Raw genomic sequence first — 27,805 nt, 5'->3', positions numbered from 1 at the left:
CTTGAGTTTGGACTAGAATTTAATGTCCCCTCTGACTCCAAAGAACCTGTGATGTGTATCTACAAACCAGATGTCACCCCGAATTCTCCTGTCCCTTGCCGCTTAGAACTCATTGGTGCTGCCCAGCCCCACAGTGGAAGTGTTGGGGGGTGGGGGGAATCTGACTTCAGAGTGTGCCATTTTGGAAAAAAAAGAAGGCAGGAAGGAGGGGAGGATGGAAAGCAAGAGGGAAGGAAGGGAGGAGGGATTCACAGCATTGGCCAGACACGGAGGAAGGGATGCAGGTGTTGATGTGACCCCAGCCTGCGGCCTCTGTCCCGCCGGGCCGCCCCCGGCACCGCGTCCTCGCGTCGCTCCTCTGCACTCCCTGCCCCACAATGTTTCTGGAACTCGGTTTTCTATCCAGATCCCGCGAAGTACTTCGGCCACTCCTCACAGCTGTCTGGGTCACTCCCGAGGTCCCTCTGACCGCGTCGGCCACATGGGCCTCATCGGCCGCGCAGATCCAGCCTCCCATCCTCAAGCGGCCTTTTACAGAAGGCCAGGACCCCGCAGGGAGCACTAGCTGCCCGGGGCCGCGACCCGCCCCGCCGGCCGATTCAAGCCCGGCGGGTGAGGGGCGGCGGGGCTCGTCCAGCACAGGCTGCGCCCGGGGACCGCTCGGCCGGCCCGCGCCTGCGGGACTCCCGCCTCCCGGGGCGGCGGACCGGTAGGATCGGGGGCGGGGCGGGCGGCATTTAAGGCGGGGACCGCCTCCCGGGGCAGCGGCTGGCGCTCGGCCGCGGGAGGTGCGCCTGGGCTCGAGCCGCCGCCGCCGCCGGGACGCCCTCCCTGCCCTGCCCTGCCCTGCCCTGCCCTGCGCGCCCCCGGAGCCCCCGGAGCCCCGGAGCCCGCCCGCCGCCGCCGGCAGCCTCGCCATGGGCAAGGTGCGTGCGGCCCTCCGCCTGCCGGGGACGTGCGGACGGGGGCGCCGGGGGAAAGAGGAAGGCCCGGGGGTCCTTATTCTGCTCCCTCTGCCTCCTGCCTGGCTCCCGGCCCGCCCCGGGGCTGGCCGGGGTGAAGACCCAAATCCGGGGGTCCAAGGCGGGCTCCGATCCCGCGAGGGTTACGCGGCTGCATGAGGATCGGTAAAGCCCGTCTGCCGGAGACTGAGGCTCACCGAGCGCAGGGACGCCCCATCCAAGAAGGGGCGCACACGCCGGCCGGCGTGCCCTGTGGGTAGCGAGGTCCCAGGGAGACCCTGGGGCTACTGGAGGGGGGGCTTGTCTCCAGCTGGAGGAGGTCACTACCCACCTTCCCTGGAGGAGAGAGGCCCGCAGGGCTGTGGTGAAGAAAGGCGAGGGCTTGGGCGCTGCTATTTGGAAATGGGGAGAACCTCTCCACAATCCCCAATCCCGAGCGGAGAGAATGCAAGCACCGAGGGGACTCCCTTCCCCGTAGGCCCTGACTCACAGACGGAAGCACTCCACACCTTTTCAGAAAACCCATGTTGGACCAATATCGCACCTCTGCTTTCCTTTCAGAAAACATTGGAAATTTACTCTGTGGAGCTCAACGGAACAAAAGACGTTGAGCAAACAGACAAGCAGGATGGCAAGGAGAGGTACAGGGGCCTGAAGAACTGCTTCCACTCCAAGAAGGATCACCATACGGAGAAGCTGAAGAAAGAATTGGATCTGGTCAGTTGATGTGGTCTTTTAGCCAAATGGATGCACTGAGTACTGCCCTTTCCCCTGGAGAACTTGCCCCTATAACCTACTTCTTAACAAAAGTAAGATCAGTCTCAAGGATTTGAAAATCCCTGTGAGATTTGTTTCCTTGTTTAAAATAAATGGTGTGATAATATCTGCCCAGGGGTCAGGACTTCTGTGGGATTCCTGCATTCTGGTTGTAGGCACTCCCAGCTGGAACTCTAAGGAAAGAGCCTCTGATTCCAGTCTCCACAGGCACAGCCCAGACCTTTCTCCTTTCCTGGCTGCTTTGTGAAGATACCAGTAGCCAACTGCCAGTTTTTAGCTGATTAGGTAAAACTGTTGGAGCTGGAACCATGCGGCAGGAAAACCAAAACCACTAAACCTTGCTAGGTGCGTGGCTATGTGTGCCCCGTGAGAAAGAATCCTTTCACTAGTAAGAATATTGGGCTTGGACCTTAGGCTCAATTAAGTTCCGCTTCAGGGGTTGGTAACTAGGAGCAAACTACCAGCTTCAGTTCCTTGATGTAAGCTCCATTTTCTTTATGTAAAGTGGGAAATAAACAGTTTGCATGGGTGAGGGAGAAAAGTAAGGAAAGAGTAAGAATATTTTGTAATTTGTGCATTTTGTGATTTAAGTTATAATTTATAATTCATAATTTTGTAATTATGGAAGCCTGATATTATTCCTGTTAAGGAAGAACTTTGGAGTTATTAAAGCTGGTTACAGGTTCAGTTCTGCCTCAGAACTGAAATGTGACAGGTTATGTTTTAGGAATGTCAGGGGAAAACTTTTACACTGAGCTCAAAGTCTTACTAGATTGTCCCTGCAGTTCATTGCAGACTTTGAAACTCTGTTATTGTTGGAGCAGATAGTAGTAATATGGGTTCATGGGAGCTAAGAGAGCCAATTGTTAAATATTCAGGAATTTGGCAAGTTGATTGACATTGGGTTAGCAGCTTGGAATTTGGCTATGGTGAGAAATCAGTAAATGCTACAGATCAGAGCTTTTCATTTATTTTCCCTGAAGAGCTTGTTAAACGTTTAGCAGCACAACACTGGGCATTTGCCCGTGTATGTTCTGAGAAACATCTAAGAACACAGCCTTGAAATTGGACAGACCTGAAATCCAGTTTTATTGACATTCATTTCCAATTTCGAAAAATAGGAATTAAAAGTGGTGCCTACTTGTTGGAGTTGTTAAGAGGGTTAAATGACATAAAGCAGGAGAAATAGCATCAGATAATAGATAGTCGTTCTTATTTCCTACGTATCTCTATCATTTAGGATTGAAGACATATTTAGTCTTCCTTGAAATTGCCACTTATAACATGAACATATATCCATTCTATCATATGCCTATTTATTATGAGGAGACTCTCCCTTCTTTGAGCATTTTGTGAAGATGTATAATATAGACAAATAAATTTCATAGTGTTAGCCAGTGTTACCTTGCTTCTGTGCTGAGGGAGGAACATCTGTCATTCTTTCCCAACATTTGCACAAGAATCCTGTAATTTAATTTGTGACAGCAAACTGGGATGCCCTCTGGCACATTCGAACCTCGAACCTCGAGGAGAACTAAAGTGTCCCTGGCTGCAGAATGACCAAGACCATGCCTGGCCACAGGGTGATACCTTGAGCTATTGTACAGCTGGCCAGCAGAGTGCACCACAGGCCCCCACCACACCCACCAACCTCTCCCCCATGCTCTCAACCCCAAAGATAGAGCTAACTGAGGAGGACCCTCTGCCTCTCAGTACAGGCCCCTTCAAGTCTGAGCCCCTGTTTGGTATTGCTCATCACCCTCAACTAACCCCTGAACTCAGATCTGAACTAAGTATCCAGATCACTAGTAGCTGGAGAGCAGACAGGTGTGCTAGAACTTGCCTGTGTTGGAGATCAGTTTGAGATGAAATGCATTGCTTTGTTTGTAAAAACTAAAGACAGCTAATATGTGGTAAATGGCAAATTAAGTCTGAACTCAAGGGATGGCCAGGAAATCCCCTGGCTGGTGAATCAGAAGAGCAAGCCTCTTCTGTAGCAAGGCTCTCTCTTCCCTCACTGCAATAACCACCTGGCACAGAAAGTTTTCTCTTTCCCTTACTCTCTGGCCCCTTCCTATCCTTAGTGCTACTTTCAGTTTTCATGGGCTGGCCAAAGCTTAGAGTTCAGTGTTTTGGAGTTTTTAATGCACTCTCTTCTTCCTTTCATGGACTCTAGGATGACCACAAACTCAGCATTGAGGAACTGGAAAAGAAATATGGTACAAACATCATTACAGTAAGTCATCAGGGGTCTGGGGATTGGGAGGAGAAGCCCTGGGACTATGCCAAGGGCTGTAGAAAGCCATGTGCTTAGGGTGTATGGACAAGTAGATAGCATCTTTAGGATGAAGCAACAACTTTGAGAATGCCAGTCACCCACACACCCAGCATGTGAGAGACGGTTGTTAGTCTCAAGAGCTGGCGTGTGTGAACCAAGGCCCAGAGTCAAGCCCCTCTGCTGAGCTGGACACCTGGCTATAAACATTTCTTTTGATTGTAACTTCAGGAAAGCTGTGGTTTCCCCAGAAAGGCTCAGAAACTTCCTTATGGTCATGGTCAGAGGTTGCTTTTAATCCCTGTGTCCAGGAAGTATAATGATCTTATCAAAGAATGGGGAAAACCAGTGTTAAAAAGTGAGTATCCAGAGTCACAGTCTAGAACCCTGCTTGTCCACCTCTTCCTCTGAGAAGGAACAATGACTCTGGAGCATACTGTTGTGTTCTCAGGCATCTAGCAAATTCCCCTACCACAGGAAGACTGCTTCCTTATGTGAATTTAAACTCAAATTAATTAATTAATTAATTAATTAATTTTGGTGTCTTGACATCAGGAGATTTGGATACATCTGTTCAACTCAGCAAAAGACATACCATGTGCAACGCACAAGACTAGCAGTGAGGGCCAAAGAGGGACAGGTGATCCCTGGTCATAAGGAGTAAGCAGTTCAGCAGGGGAGGCAGGTGTATAAGGGAGTATTATAACTTCCAGTCTGTTCAACTTAGATGGCAAAGAGAGGTTTAAATGGTGTGCTGAGTGAGTGATAGATTCTGACCAGAGGAACCAGAACAGGCTCTCTGGATGGTGCAGCATTTGAATCAGGACATAGGAGGAGGATTTGGACTTACGTGAGCAGAGTGCCCAGGCGACAAGAGAGGACAGAGTACATTTAGAAAGCAGTATGGGATTTCTGGGAGCTAATGTGTGTGGAAAGGGCAGAGAAGGGGGAGAAAAGGAGATTGGGGAGAGGTAGTTTGGGTGAAACCATCAAGTGCTTCCATATCAAACTAAGGAATAAGGACTACATTCGTTATATACAATTTCTAAACAGGGAAGTGATTTTAAATAAGATTGGCTTTCAAAAGGTAAGATATACAGATATAAGTAGGTAGGTATATGCAGGTATAGGTAGGTAGAAGAGATAGATATAGGTAGGCAGGTAGGTAGGTGGATAGATTTTTTTTTTAACCTAAGGTAGAAGATGGAAGGGTCTAGAAGAATGAGACAATAACCTGGGAATATAAAATGAGGAACTAAAATAGGATAGCAGCAGTAAGATAGGAAGGGAAAAGGACAGATTCAAGGGACATTTCAGTGAAATAACTGATAGGACTTTGTTTCACTGGGTTTTTTGTTTTTTGTTTTTTTTAACAAATCCCTGATCCCAGTTACAAAGGTAGAGAAGCAAGAGGAGGAGGAGATTTGGTCAGGTGGTCAAGAGGGCCATGGCAGGGCATGGGACTGAGAGTTTAGAGAAAAAAGTGGAAAGGAGAAGGTGATGAATTTTATTTTGACTATAAGTTAGTGACTTCAAATCCAGTTATTCAGCCAATATTTGAGCCTCTATTACAGAACAAGCAGTACACCCTATAAAGGACACAAAAATCAACAAGGATAGAGTTCTTTTGTGTTAAAGATTAATTTTACTTATTTTAGACAGAGAGCACCTGTGCATGAGTGGGGAGAGGGGCAGTGGGAGAGGATCTCAAACAGACTCTTCTGAGTGTGGAACCCAAGGCAGGGCTCGATCTCATGACCCTGAGATCATGACCTGAGTCAAGATCAGGAGTAAGATGCTTAACCAATGGAGCCACCTAGGTATCCCAAGGATATAAGCTGTCCTTTAAGTAGCTAACAATATGACAAGGAAGAAAAAGTAATGACAAGACTTTCTCCATAAAGGATAGTTTTGGAGGAAAAAAAAACCCTTATGAATCATAATACAGGATTTCAAGGCAGGTGGAGGGGCCTCTGTACACCTGTGCAGGCATGCTTACAAGGGAGGGCTTCTAGCAAAAAATGACTGCTCATGTGGGTCTCAGAGGTTGGTAGAATTTAAGACTCTGAAGATGAGTAAGAACTTAGAACTTGGGGTGGAAAAAACAAAAAGAACTTGGGGTGGATATAGAGAAAAGCAGAAAGACACAAAACTTAAGGATGAAAAATTAGCCCATACAATATGTAGAAGTTCTAGAATAGAGAATATTTTCTGGATAGTTACCGCATTGCCCTTACCTGTAGCAATTAGCTTTTTTTTTTTTTTAAGATTTTATTTATTTATTTATGAGAAACACACACACAGAGAGAGAGGCAGAGACATAGATAGAGGGAGAACCAGGCTTCCTGTGGGGACCCAATGTGGGACTTGATCCCAGGACCCTGGGATCATGACCTGAGTCAAAGGCAGGTGCTTAACCACTAAGCCACCCAGGCGCCCCAGTGATTAGCTTTTATATTTCAAATCCTCCTTAGCCAAGTTACTCCTATATCTGGATAAATCTCCAAGAAATTAAAATGCCTTAGCAGAGTATAATATAGTGGCTCTGGAGCCAGGTTGCCTGGTACCATTTATTAGCTGGATGATTTAACCTCCCTGTGCCTCAAATTCCACATCTGTAAAATGAGGCTAATAATAGCACCTTCTTCAGAGGGTTATTTTGAAGAGTAAATAGCAAATTGATGGAGTACATTGCCTAGCTGATATTAAGCATTAATATTAAATATTCTTTTTAAAAAAGTGAGAGTTGAGGGAGGTGGGGCATCATCCACTTTTGCCAGGCCCTCCTACCCTCAACCTGCAGAAAAATGATGTCCAATCTGAGGGAAGAGAAATGTCTAATTTCTATGTGTTTTTGTCTGGCTTTCTCAGGGTCTCTCCAGCACCCAAGCTGCTGAGCTCCTGGCTCAGAATGGGCCCAATGCCCTCACTCCTCCCAAGGAAACACCAGAGATCATCAAGTTCCTCAAGCAGATGGTGGGGGGGTTCTCCATCCTTCTGTGGATAGGAGCCATCCTGTGCTGGATTGCGTATGGGATCCAGTACTCCATGAATAAGTCCTCATCCCTAGATGATGTAAGGGGGTCTTCTTCCAGGGTTTGCTAAACTAGTAATGGGAAATAACCATAAAATAAGGCTGCTAGTGGACAGAGTGGTGGGCTGTAATCAGGAGTCTACACTGACCAATCCCTGTGCAGGTTTGGGAAAATCAATAATTTTACCAGCTGTAAAATAGAAATTATAGCTGACTTTTGATGTCTCAGAGGCAGCATAAGCATGAATTTTAAAGAGAGAGAGAGAGAGAGAGAGAAACTATAAGTTCCTAAGGGGAAAAAAAGATCTATATTCATGTGAAATATTTTGGGGTTCTCTCTTCTCGAAGCTACTTGTGTCCCTTTAACATGGGGAGCATCTGTGACTACTGATAACTTAGTACCAAAACAAAAAAACTGAACTGGCCAACATGATGCCAAGAAAAAGAAGCCAGATGCAAAAGGCCACATACTTTATGATTCTTTTGGTCTGAAATGTCCAGAACAGGCACACCCTAGAGACCAAAGGCAGGTCAGAGGTTGCCAGCACTGGTGGGAGTGGGGAATAATTGCCACTGGGCAGTAGTGGTCTTATTGGGGTGATGGAAATGTTCTAAAACTGGATTGTGGTGATTGTTGTAAAATTATATGAATTCATAAAAAATCATTGACTTACATACTTTAAAATGGGTAAATTTTGTGGCCTGTAAATGACACCAGCATACCACTGCCATGTCTCTCCTTCCCATGGAGAGCCCTAGCCCGAGGACCTGGCCCATTTCTCATGCCTAATGTTTTTCTGATCGATGCTCTCCTCCTTACCCAGGTATACTTGGGCTGTGTGCTTGCCTTGGTCGTTATTTTAACAGGAATCTTTGCTTACTACCAAGAGGCAAAAAGCACCAACATCATGTCCACCTTCAACAAGATGATCCCACAGGTGAGTGGCAGCCATCCCTCTCTGGTCTCCACATCACTTCAAATGAAGAAGCATCAGATAAGGAGGAGAGTGGGGCCTCTGAGGCAGAAGGTCTGTGCTCCACCCCCCTATGCTATCTGAGAAGTCTTAGACCATCCTTTTGAAGCCCTATTTCTGCACAGAGTTTTGAGATGATCAGAGAAATAAGATATAGGAAAATGCTTAGTCGAGCAAAATAGGACAAACAACAGTCGCTGCACAATATTTTCTATTACTGCTCTTGAGCTTTGGTGAACTATTCAAACAAAAGCAATTCAGGTGCTTCCAAGAGTGACGTGTAGAAGTTTGGGAATATTCCCTGGTAGCCAAGGAGGTCAAATTGCAATTTGTTATCTGTGACCGTTTTAGCACCCATTTTGGAGCATCTTGGCATGTTGCCTCAAATTACAGTGAGGGACGCCCACTGCTCTTGTCTTCCTGCCAGACCCCATGAAGGAGGCCTCTAGGGAGATCTTGCACCACTGTCAGCACAGTGCAAACACCATACTGCCCTGGCCCATAGAGCTGCCTGCTGGAGAGGGTTCTGGATGGAATCATCCATGCTAAGAAGTGGGAGATCAGCCTCCTACTCCACGAAAGTTTTCCTGACCCGAGCAAGAGTATTAAACCCTTTGGCTCAGCCATCAGGGTTCTTCCTCAACATCCCAGCCAAGATCACTCATGCTTAATTGTCTGTCTGTCATGCTCAGGGCTGTCAATTTGCTGTATCGGCCCAGAGAGTTTTCTGGTTTGAAGAATATCTCCGAGAGTTCTTCCTCAAAAAGGAGATAGTACTTAGTGTCCTCTGTCCCCAAGTAAAAGTTTTTTGTCACATTGTTGCCATTCTGACAGCTGTGGCTTCCATCCCTGAGATGTGGGGGTGTGTGGAGGAGGGTTGGGGTCATTCCAGGATCTGAGGCCACCATCACTGTTTCCTTTTGCAGCAAGCTTTTGTCATTCGAGATTCGGAGAAGAAGACAATCCCTGCCGAGCAACTGGTGGTGGGGGACATAGTGGAGATTAAAGGGGGAGACCGGGTCCCTGCAGACATCAGGTTGTTGTCTGCTCAGGGGTGTAAGGTAAGCATCATCATGGGGTGCCCCAAAGAGCATGCTGATAACTAGCTGACGTTCTGTTGTCCTTTTAGATCTCAGTGTAACTGGGACAGGGAACAAGATGCCAGATCTGGAGCTTTTTTTTCAAAAATTTTTATAGGTAGATAATTCATCTCTCACTGGAGAATCTGAGCCCCAGGCCCGCTCCTCTGAGTTTACCCATGATAGTCTCCTGGAAACAAAGAACATTGCCTTCTATTCTACAACCTGTCTTGAAGGTAAGTCCAGCTGGTTCTCAGGACCGTATGCCCCACCCGTATCACTTCTCCCCCCACAGGCTCTTGTCTCTTTACCATCTCTTGCTATAAAGCTTTGCAAGGACAAAACGTGGAACTAAAGAGTCCAGAGAACTTTGTAATGTTTATTAATTGATCATGTAAACCAGCAAAGAGAGGACTGGAAGCAGATCCTCGTAGCTGAGGATCCCCGGAATAAAATGTCTACTTCACCTGTAGGCACAGCAACTGGCATGGTCATCAACACAGGCGACCGCACCATCATTGGTCAGATTGCCTCACTGGCTTCAGGAGTTGGAAATGAGAAGACACCCATTGCCATTGAGATCGAGCACTTTGTCCATATTGTGGCAGGAGTGGCTGTCTCCATCGGCATCCTTTTCTTCATCATCGCAGTGTCCCTGAAGTATCAGGTTCTGGACGCCATCATCTTCCTCATTGGCATCATTGTGGCCAATGTGCCTGAGGGTCTCCTGGCCACTGTCACTGTGAGTCCATAATGCCTGGTGGCCTGTCCCTTGACCCTGTGAACACGTGGCATTCTGCTGTGCTGGGTAGCACGCACCCATACACTTCAAATCTCCTCCATCTTCAAAGGGACAGTCCCTCACTGTCATGGGACACAATGGGACATCCTGAATAGATTGTTCCTTAGAGAGACAAAAGACATTGTGATATTGCTAACATTTTTAACTCTGTCCTAGAAAACTTTATATTTTCATTTTTAGGGGCTCCATCTGCAAATTGCATGTTATCTTTCTCATTAGGAGCTAGAATAGACCAAAAAAAAAAAAAAAAGGAACTATATAAGACAGACCCAAACCACCACTTACAGATTTTCAGGAAGCCTGACACCTTCTCTACATTTTCACATTCTTTTTGTTTTTTAAAGATTTATTTATTTATTAATGAGAGAAGGAGAGAGAGAGGCAGAGATATAGGCAGAGAGAGAAGCAGGCTCCTCGCAGGGAGCCCGATGTGGGACTCCATCCCCAGATCCCAGGATCATGCCCTGAGCCAAAGGCAGACGCTCAACCGCTGAGCCACCCAGGGGTCCCAAATTCTCACATTCCTTAAAAAGAAAAAAGAATCTTTGGCCATTTATACAACGGAGGAACTTGGGTGCATTGTTTACCTCCTACATTTTTTAAAAGATTTTATTTATTTATTCACAAGAGACACAGAGAGAGAGGCAGAGACATAGGGAGAGGGAGAAGCAGGCTCCATGTAGGAAGCCTGATATGGGACTCGATCCTGGGACTCCAGGATCATGCCCTGAGCCAAAGGCTCAACCACTGAGCCACCCACGCATCCCAGCCTCCTACATTTAATAAAAGGATTACGACATATGGATAGGGCTTTATGTGGTTTATCAGCCACTGGGTGAGCTTCACTGCATCTGTAACTATACCTTTGTCCTGAAACTAGTTTGGCTTCTGCTGCTTCTTTGTTATGGAGCCTGAGTTCAAAATGTTGATTTTTCTCAAAGCTTCGTCCTCTCTCTCTCTCTCTAGGTGACTCTGTCACTGACAGCTAAACGGATGGCCAAGAAGAACTGCCTGGTGAAGAACCTGGAAGCGGTGGAGACCCTTGGCTCCACCTCTATCATCTGCTCAGACAAAACTGGGACTCTGACCCAGAATAGGATGACCGTGGCCCATCTGTGGTTCGACAACCAGATCTTCATAGCTGACACCAGTGAAGACCATTCAAGTAAGTCTTCTGGAACATTCAGTGTGGCCTGAAGCTGTGGACTCGAGCAGAGGGGGCCAAGGAGAACATGGCAGCTTTAGTCTGCAATCCCAGAGAATTGTTTGAATAGTATAGATATTAGGCCCAGCATCCACAGCATCCACTGTTCTGTTTTCCAGACCAAGTCTTTGATCAAAGCTCTGGGACCTGGGCCTCCTTATCAAAGATAATAACATTGTGTAACAGAGCTGAGTTCAAACCAGGACAAGAAAGTGTCCCCATCATGAAGGTAAAGCTTCGGTATCACTCGGTCTTAAATCACAGCCAGTTTGAAATTACTTTCTTTGTTCTGATTTGATGCTTGATTGAAATCTCTCCAACTGAGTAAAGTGTGTTCTAGTAAGAGCAAGTCTGACTCACAAGACCTGCAGAAAATTTTCTTCACTATGCCTAGCTTTGAGAAATCACAGAGATGTCTAAAAGTCCTCAAAACATTGATTGAGGTCTATTGAAAATTTTGTCTCATTCCTGAAAATGAATGTACCTTTAAGTTACTTTCCTTTACAAGCTAAGTAGATATAATCAAAGTTTATCTATTACATAAATGCCATTCACTGAAGTTTAAAATATAACTGGAAGGAAATAGAAGGATTGACCTTAGAATATATTCCTCTTGGCAGCAGATGCAGTTCTAAGGGGCCCTGGAATGTCAGAATATACAAAAACAAACTTTTCTTCCTTCTCTCCTTTCTTCCTCCCCTTCCTCTCTCCTCTCCTCCCCTCCTTCTCCCTCTGAGTCACTGAATCTATCTTCTCCTAGCTTTTCTATATGCCATCTGTTTCCTTCATTGACTTTTTCTCTTTCTTATACTTTTTGTTTGGTTGGTTTTCTTTCTTTGTCTGACAGCTCATCAATTCTCTTCTTGGCCCATCACTTCTCTGTCCATATCGTTTAAATCCTTCTCTCTAGTCCTGATTTTTCACCCAAACTCCTTGGATCTCCAATTAGCTGTGTGTTCCCACTTGAAAGTTTTGCCATGTTAGACTCTCAAATCATATTTGCCACCTTCCACCTGTACGCAACCTGGCTCTAAATCACTATCTTGTCCCTTTTCTATTTTCCTATGACATAACCACTTTATGGTCATCCCAGCCAAAACTTTTGGGAGTAATCTTTAACTTTCTTCATTCCTAATATCTAGTGAATCACCGAGTCCTTTTATTCTTGCTTCAAATAACTATATAATTTTACTTTTCTGTTATTGCCAGTACCTTACATCTAACTAATTATACCAACCTCTTGATTGGCCTCTATGATTCCAGTCTTTCTTGCATACCAGTAATTTTCCTTAAATACTTTATTAGAGGAACTGCTTCACCTAACTTTGCTCAAAAACTTTCCATGCATCTGTTTTATGCTTCTCGAGTTTTAGACCTTACCTGACTTTCAGAGCATCCCCCAAGTCCACCCATATGTCCAGCACTTACAGTGGAACACTTCCACTTCATGCCTTCATTCATAGCATTCTAATTTCCAGAAGGCTTTCTTCTGTTCCTTTGTCTGTCTTACCCATCTTTCAAGACTAATTCATAGCTAGTATTTTTTCATGCAACCCTCCAGGTCTCATAGAGCTCTATGTGTTTTGAATTTCCTTAATGCCAATAGGCAGCACCATTCAGTTTAACACCTCCACCATGGTTCAGTCAGTGGCTAATTGTGGTGTGGTTGCTTTTTGAGTTTAGGCTACATGCTGGCTCATTGAAAATAATTACAAAAGAACAGATTATATTGCTACAAATATTTCTTATCTCTTGATTCTCAGAGAATTGTGGTTGGAGATGCCTCAGAAACTGCTCTTCTGAAGTTCTCAGAGGTCATTCTGGGTGATGTGATGGAAATTAGAAAAAGAAACCACAAAGTAGCTGAAATTCCTTTTAACTCGACCAACAAATTTCAGGTGAGTTTTCCCTCACAACCAAATCTTTGTTATCAAAGAATGGCGTTTCTACCTCTAGGTGTTCTTTTAGTATGTATTTTGAATGATATTTGACTCCAAAAATACAGGAATACAGGGCCTGGGCATCTGGTATGCCCAGAACAAGTTTCCCTTGCTGGCCTCTTTCCTTTGCCAGAAGTAGGTAAAGAAAAACGAGAAGTGAAGACCTTGTCAGGGCCTGGCTATTCCTATGAATGATTGATTTATATTACACCCTCCAAACACACACACACACACACACACACACACACACACACATACACACATGCCACCTCCACCCCCACAGGTAACTTTTGCACAGGTGAGGGGCAAAAGCCACGTCCCAAAGGATAAATGTAAAGTAAGAGAATGGGAAGAACTAACATTTACTGCTCCCTTAGTCTGTATCCAGCACTTTACATAAATTCTCTGTTAATCCTCATGATAAGCCTGAGGTAGGACTAATCAATCTCAATTTCTAGGTGAGGAAACAGGCCCTTAGGAAATGTTGATGTGACCAGAGTTATCCAAGCATCTAAGTGGCACAACCAATTTTCACATTATCTCTTCAACTCCCAAGGCCATGCTTTCTCTACCACAACACAGAAGCAGAACAGTTTAGCTTGGGCCTTGTGAGTAAACATTGCCCTTTGTGAAGACCAATGAATAGCCTCTCAGGTGACTGTTTCCAGCCACATTGCTTTCTAGTTCTTCCCCACATGTAGTTGACAGGGACCTCCTTTCTACCCATTGCTCAGAGGAAAAATGGCCATCATTGCCTAGGTGTCTTCCCTCATTCCAGGCTGGCCAACAGTCAAATAGCTCCATCCTCCTCTCATTTGTCCGTGATGGGACAAATGAGAGCTTGTAGCCCAGTTTATTGCTGCAGGTAAGACTTCCCAAAGACTCCAAAGCTGAGAGCAGGAAGTTGTGACTTGGTCTTTGCATAACAGGAAAATATATAAATAAGGTAACCATGCTTGTGTAAAACTTTATTGTGTTTACTGACACATTTTGTTTGGATGGCATTTAGGATTGGGAAATAACTGTGTTGCAAATATCTTTGTGGATAACAAGCCAATGAAGAATTATAGTTAATCAAATAGACAACTAAAAAACGTATGAAGTCAAATATTAAAGCCAGTAAATCAGAAGTCTTATTCAAAACAGAAGTGAAAATAGATTGAGTAACGATCCTAAAATAACAACAGTAATGTTAGTTATTATATGCTAATTTCCACATGTAATCCATCACTCAATTCTCTCAACTCTACAAAGTAGGGAATGAGGAACTGACGTACAGAGCATTATCACACAGCTAGTAAGGGCCAGAGCCAGGATTCAAACAGACCCAGGGAGTCTGTGCTCTTAAGAGGTAGATTGAATGGTCTTCTAATCAAGACTAAGATTCAGAATCCTGCTAGGGCTCCATCTACTCTAGTAGAGACTTTCCTCATCATGTGAGAATGAGAAAAAAGCAGGTTCCATGAGGCCTCATGTACTTAAAGGTCATGGCCTTGGAAGGTCCCTGGGGTATCATTCAACCAAAGGAAACAAAATAGAAAGAGGAATAGCAATTCCCCAAACTGAGACCGGCCCATAGAAATATTTCCAATAGTGTGTGATAAACTGGAAAATTAGGACAGTATTTTATAAAGTTTTATGTAAGGATGAATGTATTTAATTTAAAAGATTATCCTTTATATGCTACCAGATTAAGACAGGGACTCTGGAACCTACTAGCCTAAATTCAAATCCCAGGTCAGCCACCTATTATGGCATAACCTTGCACATGCCAGTTAACCTCTCTGCACCTCAGTTTCCTTCCTTGTAAAAGGTGATAATAATAATAATACCCACAGCCTTAGGGTAGTTTTGAGAATTAAATGAGTCATATGTGAAGCACTTAAAAGAATATGCACTATAAAAATGTTTATTATTCTTACTTTTTAAGTGTTCAAATATTCTATCTTTGAGAAAATGATAGTGATAATAGATGGAAAGTTTTGGTTTGATTTTAGTTAGTTGGGTTTTTTTTTAATGTGCTTACATGGCCATTTAAAAAAAAAAAAAAAAGCTATGTTTGCCCTCTACTTTTTAATTTTTTATTGTGCTCCTCTCTGGTATCCAGAAGGCTGAGAACTACTGATTTGGAATCAACTGATAGACCCAAAATGGTAGTGTTGTTTTTTGTTTTTGTTTTTTTGTTCAGTAACTGAGTTACTAAAACTCAGTTTCTCTTTTAAACACTCCAGCTTCCCGAAATTCCTTTTGAAGGCTTAGAAGAGCACCTTGTATATGAAAATGGTTTCCATAAGACTCAGCCATTTTATTTTATTTTTTTCAGATTTTTTCTCATTACCTTATTAGGATGATTCTGGAAGTAGAATCAGTAGGTGAGAGGATATTGATGTTAAAATTGTGTTATTTACTTTGTAACTGTCCTGAAAGCCTGCGAGAGTGTCCACTTCCTACCCTCTGTCTGCCTGAGCTCAAAATAGCCTGGGACTGTAAGGGTGCTATCCATGACAGGGAGGTGGAGAAAAGAAGTGAGATGAGGTGCCTCACGGTCCCCTGACCCCCACAGGCATCCTCAGGAGATCTGGTTCAATACACATGACTTCACAGGGTGACAACCACATCTGGCCTCCCCAAAAGCAATGAGTTTCTGTTTGAGAGATGAGATTTACTTACTTTGGATTCAAATTCAGGGTGCCTCTCTGAGCTGGACCGAGTCTAGATCTCTGCATATTACTTGACCTCAAAACAAAAAGGATAGAATACGCCTATAGTGAATTCTCCTCTTCATGTCATGTCTCCTCTTCATGTCTCCTCTTCATGCGGATAAGTAGCCGCATGAGAGAAAGGATGTCTTTAAGCTTCTTGTAATATTGCTAATTAAGAGGTCTGTCTGGTTCAGGCCCCTGTAAGTAAGGATGGCGTCATTATCTGATGGCAGGGAGTACCTAACACGCTCAATTCCTTCCCTCTCAGCTCTCCATACACAAAACGGATGACCCCAACGACAAGCGCTTCCTCATGGTGATGAAAGGGGCCCCTGAGAGGATCTTAGAGAAGTGCAGCACCATCATGGTCAATGGCCAGGAGCAGCCTCTAGACAAGAGCACAGCCGAGGCCTTCCACACAGCATACATGGAGCTGGGAGGCCTAGGGGAGCGTGTGCTGGGTGAGCTCTTGGTTGCAGAACCCTTTTCTGTTACCTTGGGTGTAAGGCTCTAGAGCCTTATGCCAGGTCAGGGCGCAAGAGGAGACAGGCTTGTTATCTAGTGGAGTGGCTACGGCATACATGTAAATCATAGGAAGAAGAATATCGTAAACAAACATATGAGGATAAACTGGGCCTTGCACGATAATTCTTGAAGGGAGGTGAGGGAAAATATTGGCAATAGAGGGAACAGCATAGGCCAAAGTACAGAGTTAGAAGTGGATGGGATGTGTGCACACATTATAAGTGGGGCAGTCTGTTTTACAGGTAGATGAGATGGCATAGTCCCAGGAAATGGGCAGGAAAGAGATTGGAGGGCATGCATGATAAGGAGTGCCTTGTGTGGGTGAGGAACTGGGGTTCCATCCCATAGTCAGAGAGAGCCACTAAAGGCTTTGTGGTGAGTGGACCAGTCAGAATTACAGTGTTTTCTAAAGGATAATTCTTGGCAGCAGCAAGGAGAGGAGAGGCATGGGTCTCAGGAGGAGGTGGTTGCCCTCATTCAGGTAAAAGAGGGTGGGAATCTGATCCAAGGCACTAGGAATGTGAAGGAGGGGGTCAGACACAACAGACTTCGTGGAAGCAGAACTGGTAAGATTTAGCCACTAGTCAGAGGAGAAAAATAAGTTTAAAATAATATGGAAGTTTCTCACTTGCTTAGTAGGGACAGTACTACCAGTAATAGAGACAGGGTTGTCAGAGGTGGAAGGAACCACAGAAATGCTGCCACAGTGGTAGGAGCCTAATTGTGGTAACTTTAGTGATCTCAGAGGGTATGTTCTGTCATGAAAACCCAATCCTGGGTTGATAGAATGGGACCTGTGAACTACAGAATATGAATTCTAGGTAACAGAAGTTCACGGTTGATGATAAGGCTCATTAAACATCATAAAGTTTCTTGCCAATAGAGATGGAATCTGTGGAATGTGTTTCTAAAGGATATTTCAGCTTGTAAGGCAAATGAAATAATTAAATGAGGTGATAATGCTTTAAGCATGCCTTAAATAACCCACAGCAGGGATCCCTGGGTGGCGCAGCAGTTTGGCGCCTGCCTTTGGCCCAGGGCGTGATCCTGGAGACCCAGGATCGAATCCCACATCAGGCTCCCGGTGCATGGGGCCTGCTTCTCCCTCTGCCTATGTCTCTGCCTCTCTCTCTCTCTCTCTGTGACTATCATTAAATAAATAAATAAATAAATAAATAAATAAATAAATAAATAAATAAATAACCCACAGCACCAGCTCGTGTTTTCAAGGCAGGATTGATACCCATCTGACAAGAATTGCTCTAGGAACCTGGTGTTTGACCTCTCAGACTCTGCCCTGTGCTTTACTGAAGTGTGTAAGGCAGTGGGACATGCTGATAATAAATTTGACATAAAAGCTGATGAAAAAGTCATGTGATCTTGGGAGTCCCACCAGACAGAGGAATCCCATCCACCTTAACCTGTTTGAAGCAGATCCCTTCTGAATTACAAAAAGTTCTCCATTACAAATGGCCTTTCTCTCATACTTACCTTGATTAAAGACAGCTTCACACCATCCCCCTGGTACCCTGGATTCTTTCCCTAGTTTTTGCAGTAGCACATGCTGTTTTCTGTGCCTCAAGTGGCCTTCCCATCCCCAACACTCCCTCCCTTCTCCCTAGAAAATGTCTAACTCCTCTCTCAAGAGTCAACTCATACATGACCTCCTTGCAGAAGTCTTTCTTGATTACCCAGATGGCTCTACTCTGTGACACTCGCTGTGCTTTTTTATGCTTTACTTCTTTATGTCTTTGTTGTCACACTAAACTGAGACATCTTCAGAAGCAAAGGCTATCCCTTCGTGGTCTCTATATCCCCAGAACATAACAGAGAATCCAGTGGACACACAGTAAATTACTTTTGGATGAAATATGTCCTTCCTAATTATAGTATGCATTATGGAATTGAAAGAATTAAACAATTCTAGAATACTCTCAAGTATTAGTAAAATAGTAAAGGAGTATGTGAAAATGTTTTTCCTTTTCTTTTGTTATTTCTTATCCTAACTTCATTGACTCTCAAATTCACATGCATTCCAGGTTTCTGTCATCTCTACCTGCCAGCAGATGAGTTTCCAGAAACTTACACATTTGATGTAGATGCCATGAACTTTCCCACATCTAACCTCTGTTTTGTGGGGCTCTTATCAATGATTGATCCCCCTCGGTCCACTGTACCTGATGCAGTCACCAAATGTCGGAGTGCGGGGATCAAGGTGGGAGTTCTTTTCCTCTCTTAAGAAGTCCTCCATCTATGTTGTATCCTTCTCTAAAAATATCATAGGAGATAGTCAGTATTTAAGTCTCAGGTAAATATCATAATCCCCCACCCCCTTTTTATCTCTACTTTCACTATACTAAAATTCTACTAACTGACCAATAAAGGCAAAATGTGTCTATGTGGAACAAACCACAATAGTAACTTCAGTGAAAATGCCATGAGTTGACTTTATCTTGCCCTAGATATGATAGATAATAAAAGGTTTTATTACTTAATCTCAAGGTTCAGCCTTCAAAATCCATTTGTCTTCATAATACCAAAGCCAAAATATTGATTCCAGTCCATGTTAATATGAAGACTGTTGAAGCAATATGAGGCTGTCTCAAGTATACATCCACTAGCCCTTTCACAGGGAAAGGGCCTCCTCTAATGTCAGAGGAAGAGATATAAGCAGCTCGGAAGTAAGGATAGATGCAATGAGGTACTTCTGTCTTTGATCTAAAGATCAAGAACTGCCCATAAGAGCAAACCACAATGATTCACCAATCACATTCTACCAGGTCACAATAGAGTAGGTGATACTGAACTATCTCTGCTCTGTCTGGCCAGCCGAGTTTCTCATTGTCCACATGTCTTTCTCATTGTTTGTGTTCTAGGTTATTATGGTTACAGGTGATCATCCAATCACAGCCAAAGCTATTGCCAAGAGTGTGGGTATCATTTCAGCCAACAGTGAGACAGTGGAAGACATTGCAAAACGCCTCCACATTGCTGTGGAGCAAGTTAACAAACGGTAAGCACAGAACCAATGTAGCAGAAACTAAAGTCTTACCCAAGTCCTTATCCCTGTTGGCCCTAAAGAGCTGTGCTGTTTGGAGCAAATCCCCTTTTTTGCCAGGAACTCTCTCAGGGTAACGCTAAACTGTATTTGTACCATGAAAGTTACCCATGATGTATTCTGTATATGAAATTTAAAAACCCAATGGAGTAGATCTGAAAATTTCAGCACCAAATTTAGAGTGAGAAAAACTGAAACAAAATTTATATTAAATTACTTGCCATTGATCCAGTTGTATAATCAGAAATATTAAAAACCCTCTGTGTTTGGTGCACTCCCCTAGTGCACTCAAAATATTATTTATTCAGTTGCTTCATGATGTATAGCTATGTGAACATGCACTTCTCTTTTTTTATTTTGTAGTAAATAGAATGAAAGCTTCCTGAGGAGAGATTCAGTTTTTCCTTTTGTCTCCTGATTCTTGTAATCATGTCCACCCTTTAGTCCATTCATCCATTCATTCACTCATGTATTAATTCTTTCAACAATTAATTATTTTTTTCTTGTTGTTTTAAAGAGTTTATGTATTTGAGAGAAAGAGAGACAGCACAAGCAGGGGGAGCTGCAGAGGGAGGGAGAGAGAGAAACGGGGATCTTGACCTGAGCCGAAGGCAGATATTTAACTGACTGAGCCCCCTGCCCCTGTGCCCCTCAACAATTACTTGTTGAGTGCCAACAATATGCCAGGCACTGTCCTGGACACTGGAACTATAGTAGCAAACAGACCAGACACAATCCCTGCTCTTTGGGAGCTTTCCATCTAGGCAAAGGAAAAGAAAAAATAAAAACTAATTGTGATGTGATAAGTACAGTGAAATACAATGAAGGACACACAGAGAACAAGGGTTCAAGCAGTCAGAGGAGTCCAGAGTCACCTGGACTCTTGACAATATAAATGATAAAGACTCCAAAATCTCAGTATAAAAATAAATGTCATTGGCTTTATTATAATTTCTTGAATGCAGGGAAAAAAGGAGAGACCAATGAACCTCTTGTAGTTTACCCCAAGCATTTATGCCTTTTAGAATACGGAGCTGTCAGTCAATAAGTTATTAGCAGGACAGCAAATTACCAGTTAAGACAACCAAACAGAGTTATATCATAGCCTCTGAAAACAACAACGTCTGAAGTCTAAGAATATTCCAACACTGCTTTGTGTAAACAACACTCCTCAACAAAAACTTTTTGGAACTTTTAAAATTCGTTTTGTTTTTAAAAATAATAGGGTAATACATTTTTGTGCAACTCACCTAACTGAACAAGAGATGGCATAGATTCTTTTGTGAATATTTTCAGTTATCTACTTTATCAACTGTAGCTTCGTGATCATACAATAACTGTACTTTTTGCCACTGTGGGGAGAAAGGACACACCCTTTTCTTCTCATCTTACTTTTACAATTTTTTTTTACCAGAACACAGGGATACCTATAGTTTGAGTCAAGTGCTAGGATTCCAGTTTTTAGCACCAACAGGAAAACACATACCTAAAAAAGCTTAAGACAAACAAATGTAAAGAAAAAGCCATGCAGTGTTTTTTAAGTATAGTCTATAAGTTAAGATTTGAAAGCTAAAATGTAGAGTGTTAGTCAGGGGAGGTAAGGTGAGATATGCCCATTCCTGGCAAAGGTGGAAGACCTATGAAGACCTGAGGGCAATGGAGGGTATGAAGGGCTGCAGGGGAGAGCCAAAGAGGAGGTGAAGCCCAGCAGCACCAGCTGCACCTGGCCTTGCAGACCAAATTAGAAACTCTGGGGTCTGCTCCAAGTGCAACGGAAAACCTCTGAAATGTTCTAGCAGGGAACGACACAATCAAATCTGCATTATCAGTACTTTCTAGAACCTTACTTTTATCGGCAGCAGACAGTAGTTCTCATCAAAGAGGACCTCAGTAATAAGTTGTTCTCCCTACACAGCTCATTGTGCAATAGACACTATAAATCTGAAATAAGCAACATCAAAGACGTGTTTACCCGTGTGTGTTGGCATAAGCTGATTCTAAGACCCAAAACATGAACAGGAAGGTTTTTTTACCCTCCTTTTACTCCTTGAGTAAAATATTGCCCCAGGAATGTTCCCGCCCATTCCTCCAAGCAAAAGACTACTTGGCTTATTCCTATCATACAATATCAGGAAATATTGGCCTTGCTGTTTAGCTTCAGTGTTCTGTGTCTTGAAATGGAGACCAGTGTCCCCAGAACTCACAACCCCTATTATCCCACTAGAGTATTAGGTGTCAAGGACTGTGGGTGCCAGGTAAAGTCAAAGAGGCTTCAGCCCACTTCCTGCCCAGAACAGTGTTTTAGCCTAAGATCCGACATTTGGCCTCACTCAGTCCCTTCTGGCCCTTCTAGGGATGCTAAAGCTGCTGTGGTGACTGGCGCAGAGCTGAAGGACATGAGCCCAGAGCAGCTGGATGAGCTCCTAACCAACTACTCAGAGATTGTCTTTGCCCGGACATCCCCCCAGCAGAAGCTGATCATCGTAGAGGGGTGTCAAAGGCAGGTAGGTGGACAGCAGTGCCCAGAGAACCTTCCAGGTCTGTCACTATCCTATGGGGGAAATGCAGGGCTGAGATCTGGATCCCAGATCAGGGCTAAATCACTTTTTAAACCTCTCATGAGGGGCACCTGGATGGCTCAGTGGTTGAGCATCTGCCTTTGGCTCAGGGCATGGTCCCAGGATCCTGGGATCAAGTCCTACATCAGACTCCCTGCAGGGAGTCTGCTTCTGCCTCTGCCTATATCTCTGCCTTTCTCTGTGTCTCTCATAAATAAATAAATAAAATCTTAAAAAAAAAAAAAACACCTCAAGACAATTCTTTGCCTGTCTTCATCACCTTATGTTTCTACCCTTTCAGGGGGCTGACCCTTTACTCTCCTTTGAGAGAGCCCCTCCTGCATGCAGGGCTTTCTGACAGTGAAACTTTTGGTACTATGGTAGGTGTGGGTATAGAAAGATCTGAAAATGTAAGATATAGAAAAAAAATTGTAAAGACATACAAGATATAAGAGATCCATTTTACTTTTTTTTCCTGGTTAGAAAGCCTCTTTCAACTAGCATCTTCTTTGTTTTGTTTTGTTTTTTAATTTAAATTCAATTTGCCAACATATAGTCTGACACCCAGTGCTCCACTTTAGCCTGCTATACACAATGGTTTTAATAGAGCACATCTTTGGAGTTCATTGTACTTATTTCTGGGATTTCCCGGCTTTATCTTTTCCCCCAAACAGGCCCTCATTTCAGCTCCAGTTTTCCCTACATTCTCCAGAGGGAAGGGAGACTTTGTTGATCTTGCGCTACCTGTGACCCCTTGGACCTGCTGACTCCTAGTGTCTCATGTGTCCCCACAGAATGCAGTTGTCGCTGTGACAGGGGATGGAGTTAATGACTCTCCAGCCCTAAAGAAGGCAGATATTGGGATCGCCATGGGGATAGCAGGCTCTGATGCAGCCAAAAATGCAGCTGATATGGTCTTGCTGGATGACAACTTCGCATCCATAGTCACAGGGGTGGAGGAAGGTGAGTGAGGTCTCTAGGGGTCTAACCAAGACAGGGGTCACCTGAGACAGGGGTCACCTGAGAGACCAAAAGCAAGTCCTATGGCAGTAACATTTTTGCCTAGGTCGTCTGATCTTCGACAACCTGAAGAAGACTATCGCTTACACCCTGACCAAGAACATTGCCGAGCTGTGCCCTTTTCTGATCTACATCATTGTTGGGCTTCCCCTGCCCATTGGCACCATTACTATCTTGTTCATCGACTTGGGCACAGACATAGTAAGTAGCTCTAAAGGGAACAGGACCTGATAACTGTCCCAGGTGATGTAAACGTCCAGGGCATTACCTTCAAGGGCAAGGAGTTAGACGAAATCAGTGCTCCTCAAACTTTGACGTGATGGGCCCAGAAGTCCTGCATTTCTAACACACTTTTAAGTGATGCCTATTCTGCTGGTCCACCAGCCACACATCAAAGCAAAGGACTAGAGAGATCTGTCAAATGTTTGGAAGTTAAAACCACTTCACTTAGTGTAAAAGCTTTTCAAGACAAGAGTTCTTTGCCCTCCCCCCAAAACGTGCTGTTGGTCAGTTTCAGCTTCCGTGCCTCCCTCCCCTTTGAGAACATAGAACTATCCATGAATAGCCCCTATAACGCTGGGGCCCAGTGGCCAATGTGATAACCTACAACTGCCCCCTTGTCAAGTAGAAGAATCTGTGACCTGAAAGCCCCTCACCAAAATGCAGTTAGAAGTAGCAGTTATTAAGACCCGATCAGGCCTCACACTGATGTACAATAATGTCACCTAAGCCCTCCCTCTTCTGGTATGTATCCATTTAGGAAACTATCCACATGGCAAAGGGGAAAAAGGCAACAGGGACGGAACTGAATTCACAGTGAGAATGCTGCAAATGGCCGCCTCCTACTCTCTTGTTTTGTATAATACCCAGGCCATCAACACATTGCAGAGAGGCCAAAGATATTCTTATTTAGAGGTGAACTGCGGTCCTCATGGTTTACAGTCAAATCATTTTCGGGCTCTTTCAAGTCATTTCTTTTTCTCCACAGCAGTGCTTCTTGCAGTGTGGTCCAGGCATCACCTGGGAACTTGTTACAAATGCAGATTCTCTGAGCCCAGCCCAGACCTTGGGAAAGACTGGAGGTGGGGGGTGGGGCCCAGCCATCTGTCCTTTAACAGGCAGGTCTTCCAGGCAGGAGGATCTGTGCAGGAACTGGTATGATCCAGTGGCATGCCTAAGAAAACATCTGCCCCAGAAGGGAAAAGTGTTTTATAGCTAGCATCTTTAAAACTGCCAGCACATGGTGATAATAAAAAAGCAGATTGATTTTTTTTTTTTTTAAAAAAGACGTATTTATTCATTCAGAGAGAGCGAGAGAGAAGCAGGCTCCATGCACCGGGAGCCCGACGTGGGATTCGATCCCGGGTCTCCAGGATCGCACCCCGGGCCAAAGGCAGGCGCCAAACCACTGCGCCACCCAGGGATCCCAAAAGCAGATTGATTTTTAAAGCCAACTGTTTTTAAATTCTTTAGAAGCAATGCACTCCTATTGCATACACCCTAGATAGACCAGTTCCATAACCTGCCCCACCCCTCACCACAATCCACCAGCCTCACTGCCCAACCTGAGGCCTCCTGGCTATGCCACTGTAGTTATCGCTCTGCTGATACAACACAGTGTTCCAGGGCTAAGTCTCACGGACTGTCTCCTCCTCTAGATCCCCTCCATTGCCTTGGCCTATGAGAAAGCTGAAAGTGACATTATGAACAGGAAGCCTCGCCACAAGAAGAAAGATAGACTGGTGAACGAGCAACTTGCCATATACTCTTACCTGCACATCGGTACGATGAGAGCATCTCTGACCTATCAGACAAGGGACCACCCCAAGAATTCATTCCAGTCCATCAGAAACTGTGTTTCTCCTCGTGGGGCAGGGTTGGAGATGGGAGGAGGAACTGAGAGGAGAGTGAGCACAGGGGCAATTCCAAAGTCCTGATAGAACCCCTGCCTTTATCTTTCTTGTTCTTTTAGGCCTCATACAAGCCGTGGGAGGTTTTGTTGTGTATTTCACTGTGTATGCACAAGAGGGGTTTAAACCCAGTATTCTCATTAACCTCCGGGTGGAATGGGAAGACAGCAACGTGAATGACTTGGAAGACAGCTATGGACAACAGTGGGTAAGAGAAGGAGACTCTGCCTTCAGCATTTCTGCCTGACTCTGCCATTTCTGCCCCATTTCTGCCCTACTCTCACTGCTTTGCCCAGACTGATACAGAACTTTCACGCCCTGGACAGCCTTAATGAGAGAGGATGTGAAAGTTTTCTCAGTTAATAGGGCTGTGTGCCCCTTTGTTACGTAGGTTTGACCTTTGCCAGGACTCAGTCTCTGCTTTCAAATTTGATGCCTTGAGCTCACTTTCTTACATTGGCTTTGCAGTTGTGTGGAAGAGTAACCAGTCCAACAACACCCACAGTAGGGCCAGATCAATTAAGTTAGCATCTTTCCCGACTCAACTGAGTAAAGAAAAAAAAAATTTCTTTTCAGACACTAGAAGGTGAACTTTTGTCAATCTTGGTGAGGTGGGGAGAGAGTAAAACCTTACAGAACTACATTGAAATCTTCCTGCAGTTTTCCCTTTGGGGTCTCATGGTCTCCTTTTTGTCTGTTGACAGACATGGTACCAGAGGAAATACTTAGAATGGACGGGCTATACGGCTTTCTTTGTTGGCATCATGGTCCAGCAAATAGCAGATCTAATCATCAGGAAAACCAGGAGGAACTCCATCTTCCAGCAGGGTCTCTTCAGGTACTGCTCACATCTAATATCCTGGGTTGAATCCTGGGCCTTCCACAGGAATGGTTGGGTATATAACACACAAGGCTTTGACTACACTGGGTGTGTGGTCCTGTGACTGTGTGAGTTCAGAATCTGTTTGCTTTTATGTTTCTTGTAGAAATAAAGTCATCTGGGTGGGAATTGCCTCACAGATCATCATTGCATTAATCCTGTCCTATGGACTTGGAAGTATCACAGCCCTGAATTTCACAATGCTCCGGTGAGTTCTCCTTCAACAATGAATAGGAAAGAGCTAGCCCTGTTGTGAGCTGTCACAGCTTAAATAAACATCAGGATTCCAGGGGGTCTTTCCTCTCCAGACTTTCAAAAGAGGTAAAACCAAATCAGTTCTAATTTAGTCAGATTTCGACCCGCTAGTTTTGTCAGAAGAGGAAATGGGTTTTCCAAACCTCACCGTCCCATCTCTATCTTCATCCACTAGGCCGCTTTAAAGACAGATGTTGCTTCTACCAGTCCCAGTCCAGTTTAAATAGAAGCTTTCCAGTTTTATGTTGTATGACCCAAGGGATGTACTTTTCTTTCCAATAGAGCAGAGAAAATAAACAAGAAGCCCTCTGCCTGTTGGCAGGGGGCTCGGCCCTTTCTTTGGATCCATTCAGACTTACCGTCCTCCCTTCTGCTTCCAGGCCTCAGTATTGGTTTGTGGCTGTGCCATATGCCATTCTGATTTGGGTGTATGATGAGGTGCGAAAACTTTTCATCAGACTCTACCCTGGAAGTAAGTAGTAATAGGACTTTTTGAGACTCTGTTTATCTACTTCAACAGACTCCTGATTTCTCATTGACTTTTTTCTACCTCTACAGGTTGGTGGGAAAAGAACATGTATTATTAGGACCACCTTACTTCCCAGGCCTCCCAGTTGCACATTGGGAATGTCTTTCATCTTCTGGCTGCATCTGAGAGACTGCTACAGTAGAGACATATCAAAATGCAGAAAGAGAAGGCAGAGAATAGTATGAAAGATACTCACTGAGCTTTTGTACTTTCAAACAAATTCAATTGTTGATATATGATTTGCATCTCTCTATTCATCTCCTTGTTTAAAAATATGTGAATTTCACAGGAAGAATGACATATTTATATGTATATAAAGTTCACTCACATTAAAGAGTTTTGGGTAATCCAGCCACCTGCTCAGACCTCCCTGCTAGATAAGATTGCTCAAACCTCCATCCCATACCCTATTAAAAGTCCAGTAACCTTCCTAGATTTCTGTGAATTCCCAGAGAGCTTATAATTTCATGGTCACCTTGCTTATACAAGGTGAATTCAATGGAAGGTTTGCAGGAGGTGGAAGTGATGGCAGGTTTACATCAGAGCAACACGGATGACCTGTTCTGACTCTCAGACATCTTTCTTAACGGTCCTCAGTCACCCAGTTCCACCCCTACCCATCCACCCCTCACCACCTTGTCAGTCCTTTGGTGCCCTCTCTCCTCCCAGCTAGACACCTCCTTCCCTCCCTCCACCCCTGCCACCAACTCCAAAACTGAGCCCCACGTCCATTTTGCACATCCCAGCTCCAAATGCTCTCCCAACCCAAAGGGGTTTTCATTTACCAGGATTCAAGCTCAGTAGGGATGCACTGGGGTTTAAAAGAGTAATATTTATTAGTGTAAAATGGTTGCAAAGCACTCTTCACCAATTTTATGTCAGTTATGTTTCATGCTTTAACTTAGCTTTATTCACAGGTGACACATCCATGTTAATAGTCCCCAGGAGGCCTCATTTTTAAGTAAAAGATGTTTTATAAAACCTAGTCTGATTGTGGTATTTTAATCAGAGTTTTTCTAGAATGCAGAGCATAGGCCACAAAAAATGAGACATGATTTCAATTTTGTTGTTGTTGTTGCTTCTTGCAGCCATTTTCTGTGGAAGGTCTAAAAATATAGGATTTACCTTCTGGACACCCCTCTCCAACATCCCCACTATGTGTCCTAAGTCTGATGTGCCCACATTGTTAAGTCAGGATTTCTGGGGGAAGATACACCTCTCAGCAGCAGCACTGGGGAAAGCAGTCAACACAAAAGTTGACTTGACAGAACCTGAAAGTTGCATTTGGTTTAACTTTTCCGTTCGTTCCCTGGCCTACCCC

General features: G+C 44.2%; 1 protein-coding gene and 1 long non-coding RNA gene across 3 annotated transcripts; one reads left to right on the top strand and one right to left on the bottom strand.

Annotated features, from left to right (window-relative positions):
• The first annotated feature begins 825 nt into the window (after positions 1–825).
• ATP12A (ATPase H+/K+ transporting non-gastric alpha2 subunit) lies at positions 826–27,465 on the top strand. Its single transcript, XM_072795842.1, has 23 exons — positions 826–926; positions 1,524–1,679; positions 3,916–3,975; positions 6,886–7,089; positions 7,873–7,986; positions 8,949–9,083; positions 9,220–9,337; positions 9,575–9,843; positions 10,870–11,068; positions 11,227–11,336; positions 12,871–13,005; positions 16,018–16,210; positions 18,314–18,489; positions 19,151–19,287; positions 21,686–21,836; positions 22,685–22,853; positions 22,957–23,111; positions 24,569–24,692; positions 24,883–25,028; positions 25,525–25,658; positions 25,807–25,908; positions 26,336–26,427; positions 26,514–27,465. Exons 1-23 carry the CDS (start codon positions 918–920, stop codon positions 26,540–26,542), a joined length of 3,117 nt encoding a protein of 1,038 aa, XP_072651943.1. The 5' UTR covers positions 826–917; the 3' UTR covers positions 26,543–27,465.
• LOC140615851 (uncharacterized) lies at positions 9,500–18,974 on the bottom strand. 2 transcript variants are annotated; one of them, XR_012016351.1, is made up of 4 exons: positions 18,766–18,974; positions 18,452–18,542; positions 15,718–15,783; positions 9,500–10,005 (listed from the first exon to the last, which is right to left on the bottom strand). It is a non-coding gene; the product is annotated as an uncharacterized lncRNA (long non-coding RNA). The 2 variants fall into 2 exon arrangements; XR_012016352.1 differs by lacking the exon at positions 15,718–15,783.
• Positions 27,466–27,805: the final 340 nt, after the last annotated feature.

Source organism: Canis lupus, chromosome 24, assembly GCF_048164855.1.
Source record: "Canis lupus baileyi chromosome 24, mCanLup2.hap1, whole genome shotgun sequence".
Taxonomy (NCBI): Eukaryota; Metazoa; Chordata; class Mammalia; order Carnivora; family Canidae; genus Canis; species Canis lupus.
Note: the sequence above shows the minus strand (reverse complement) of the source record. Positions and strands in the feature narration are given on the sequence as shown.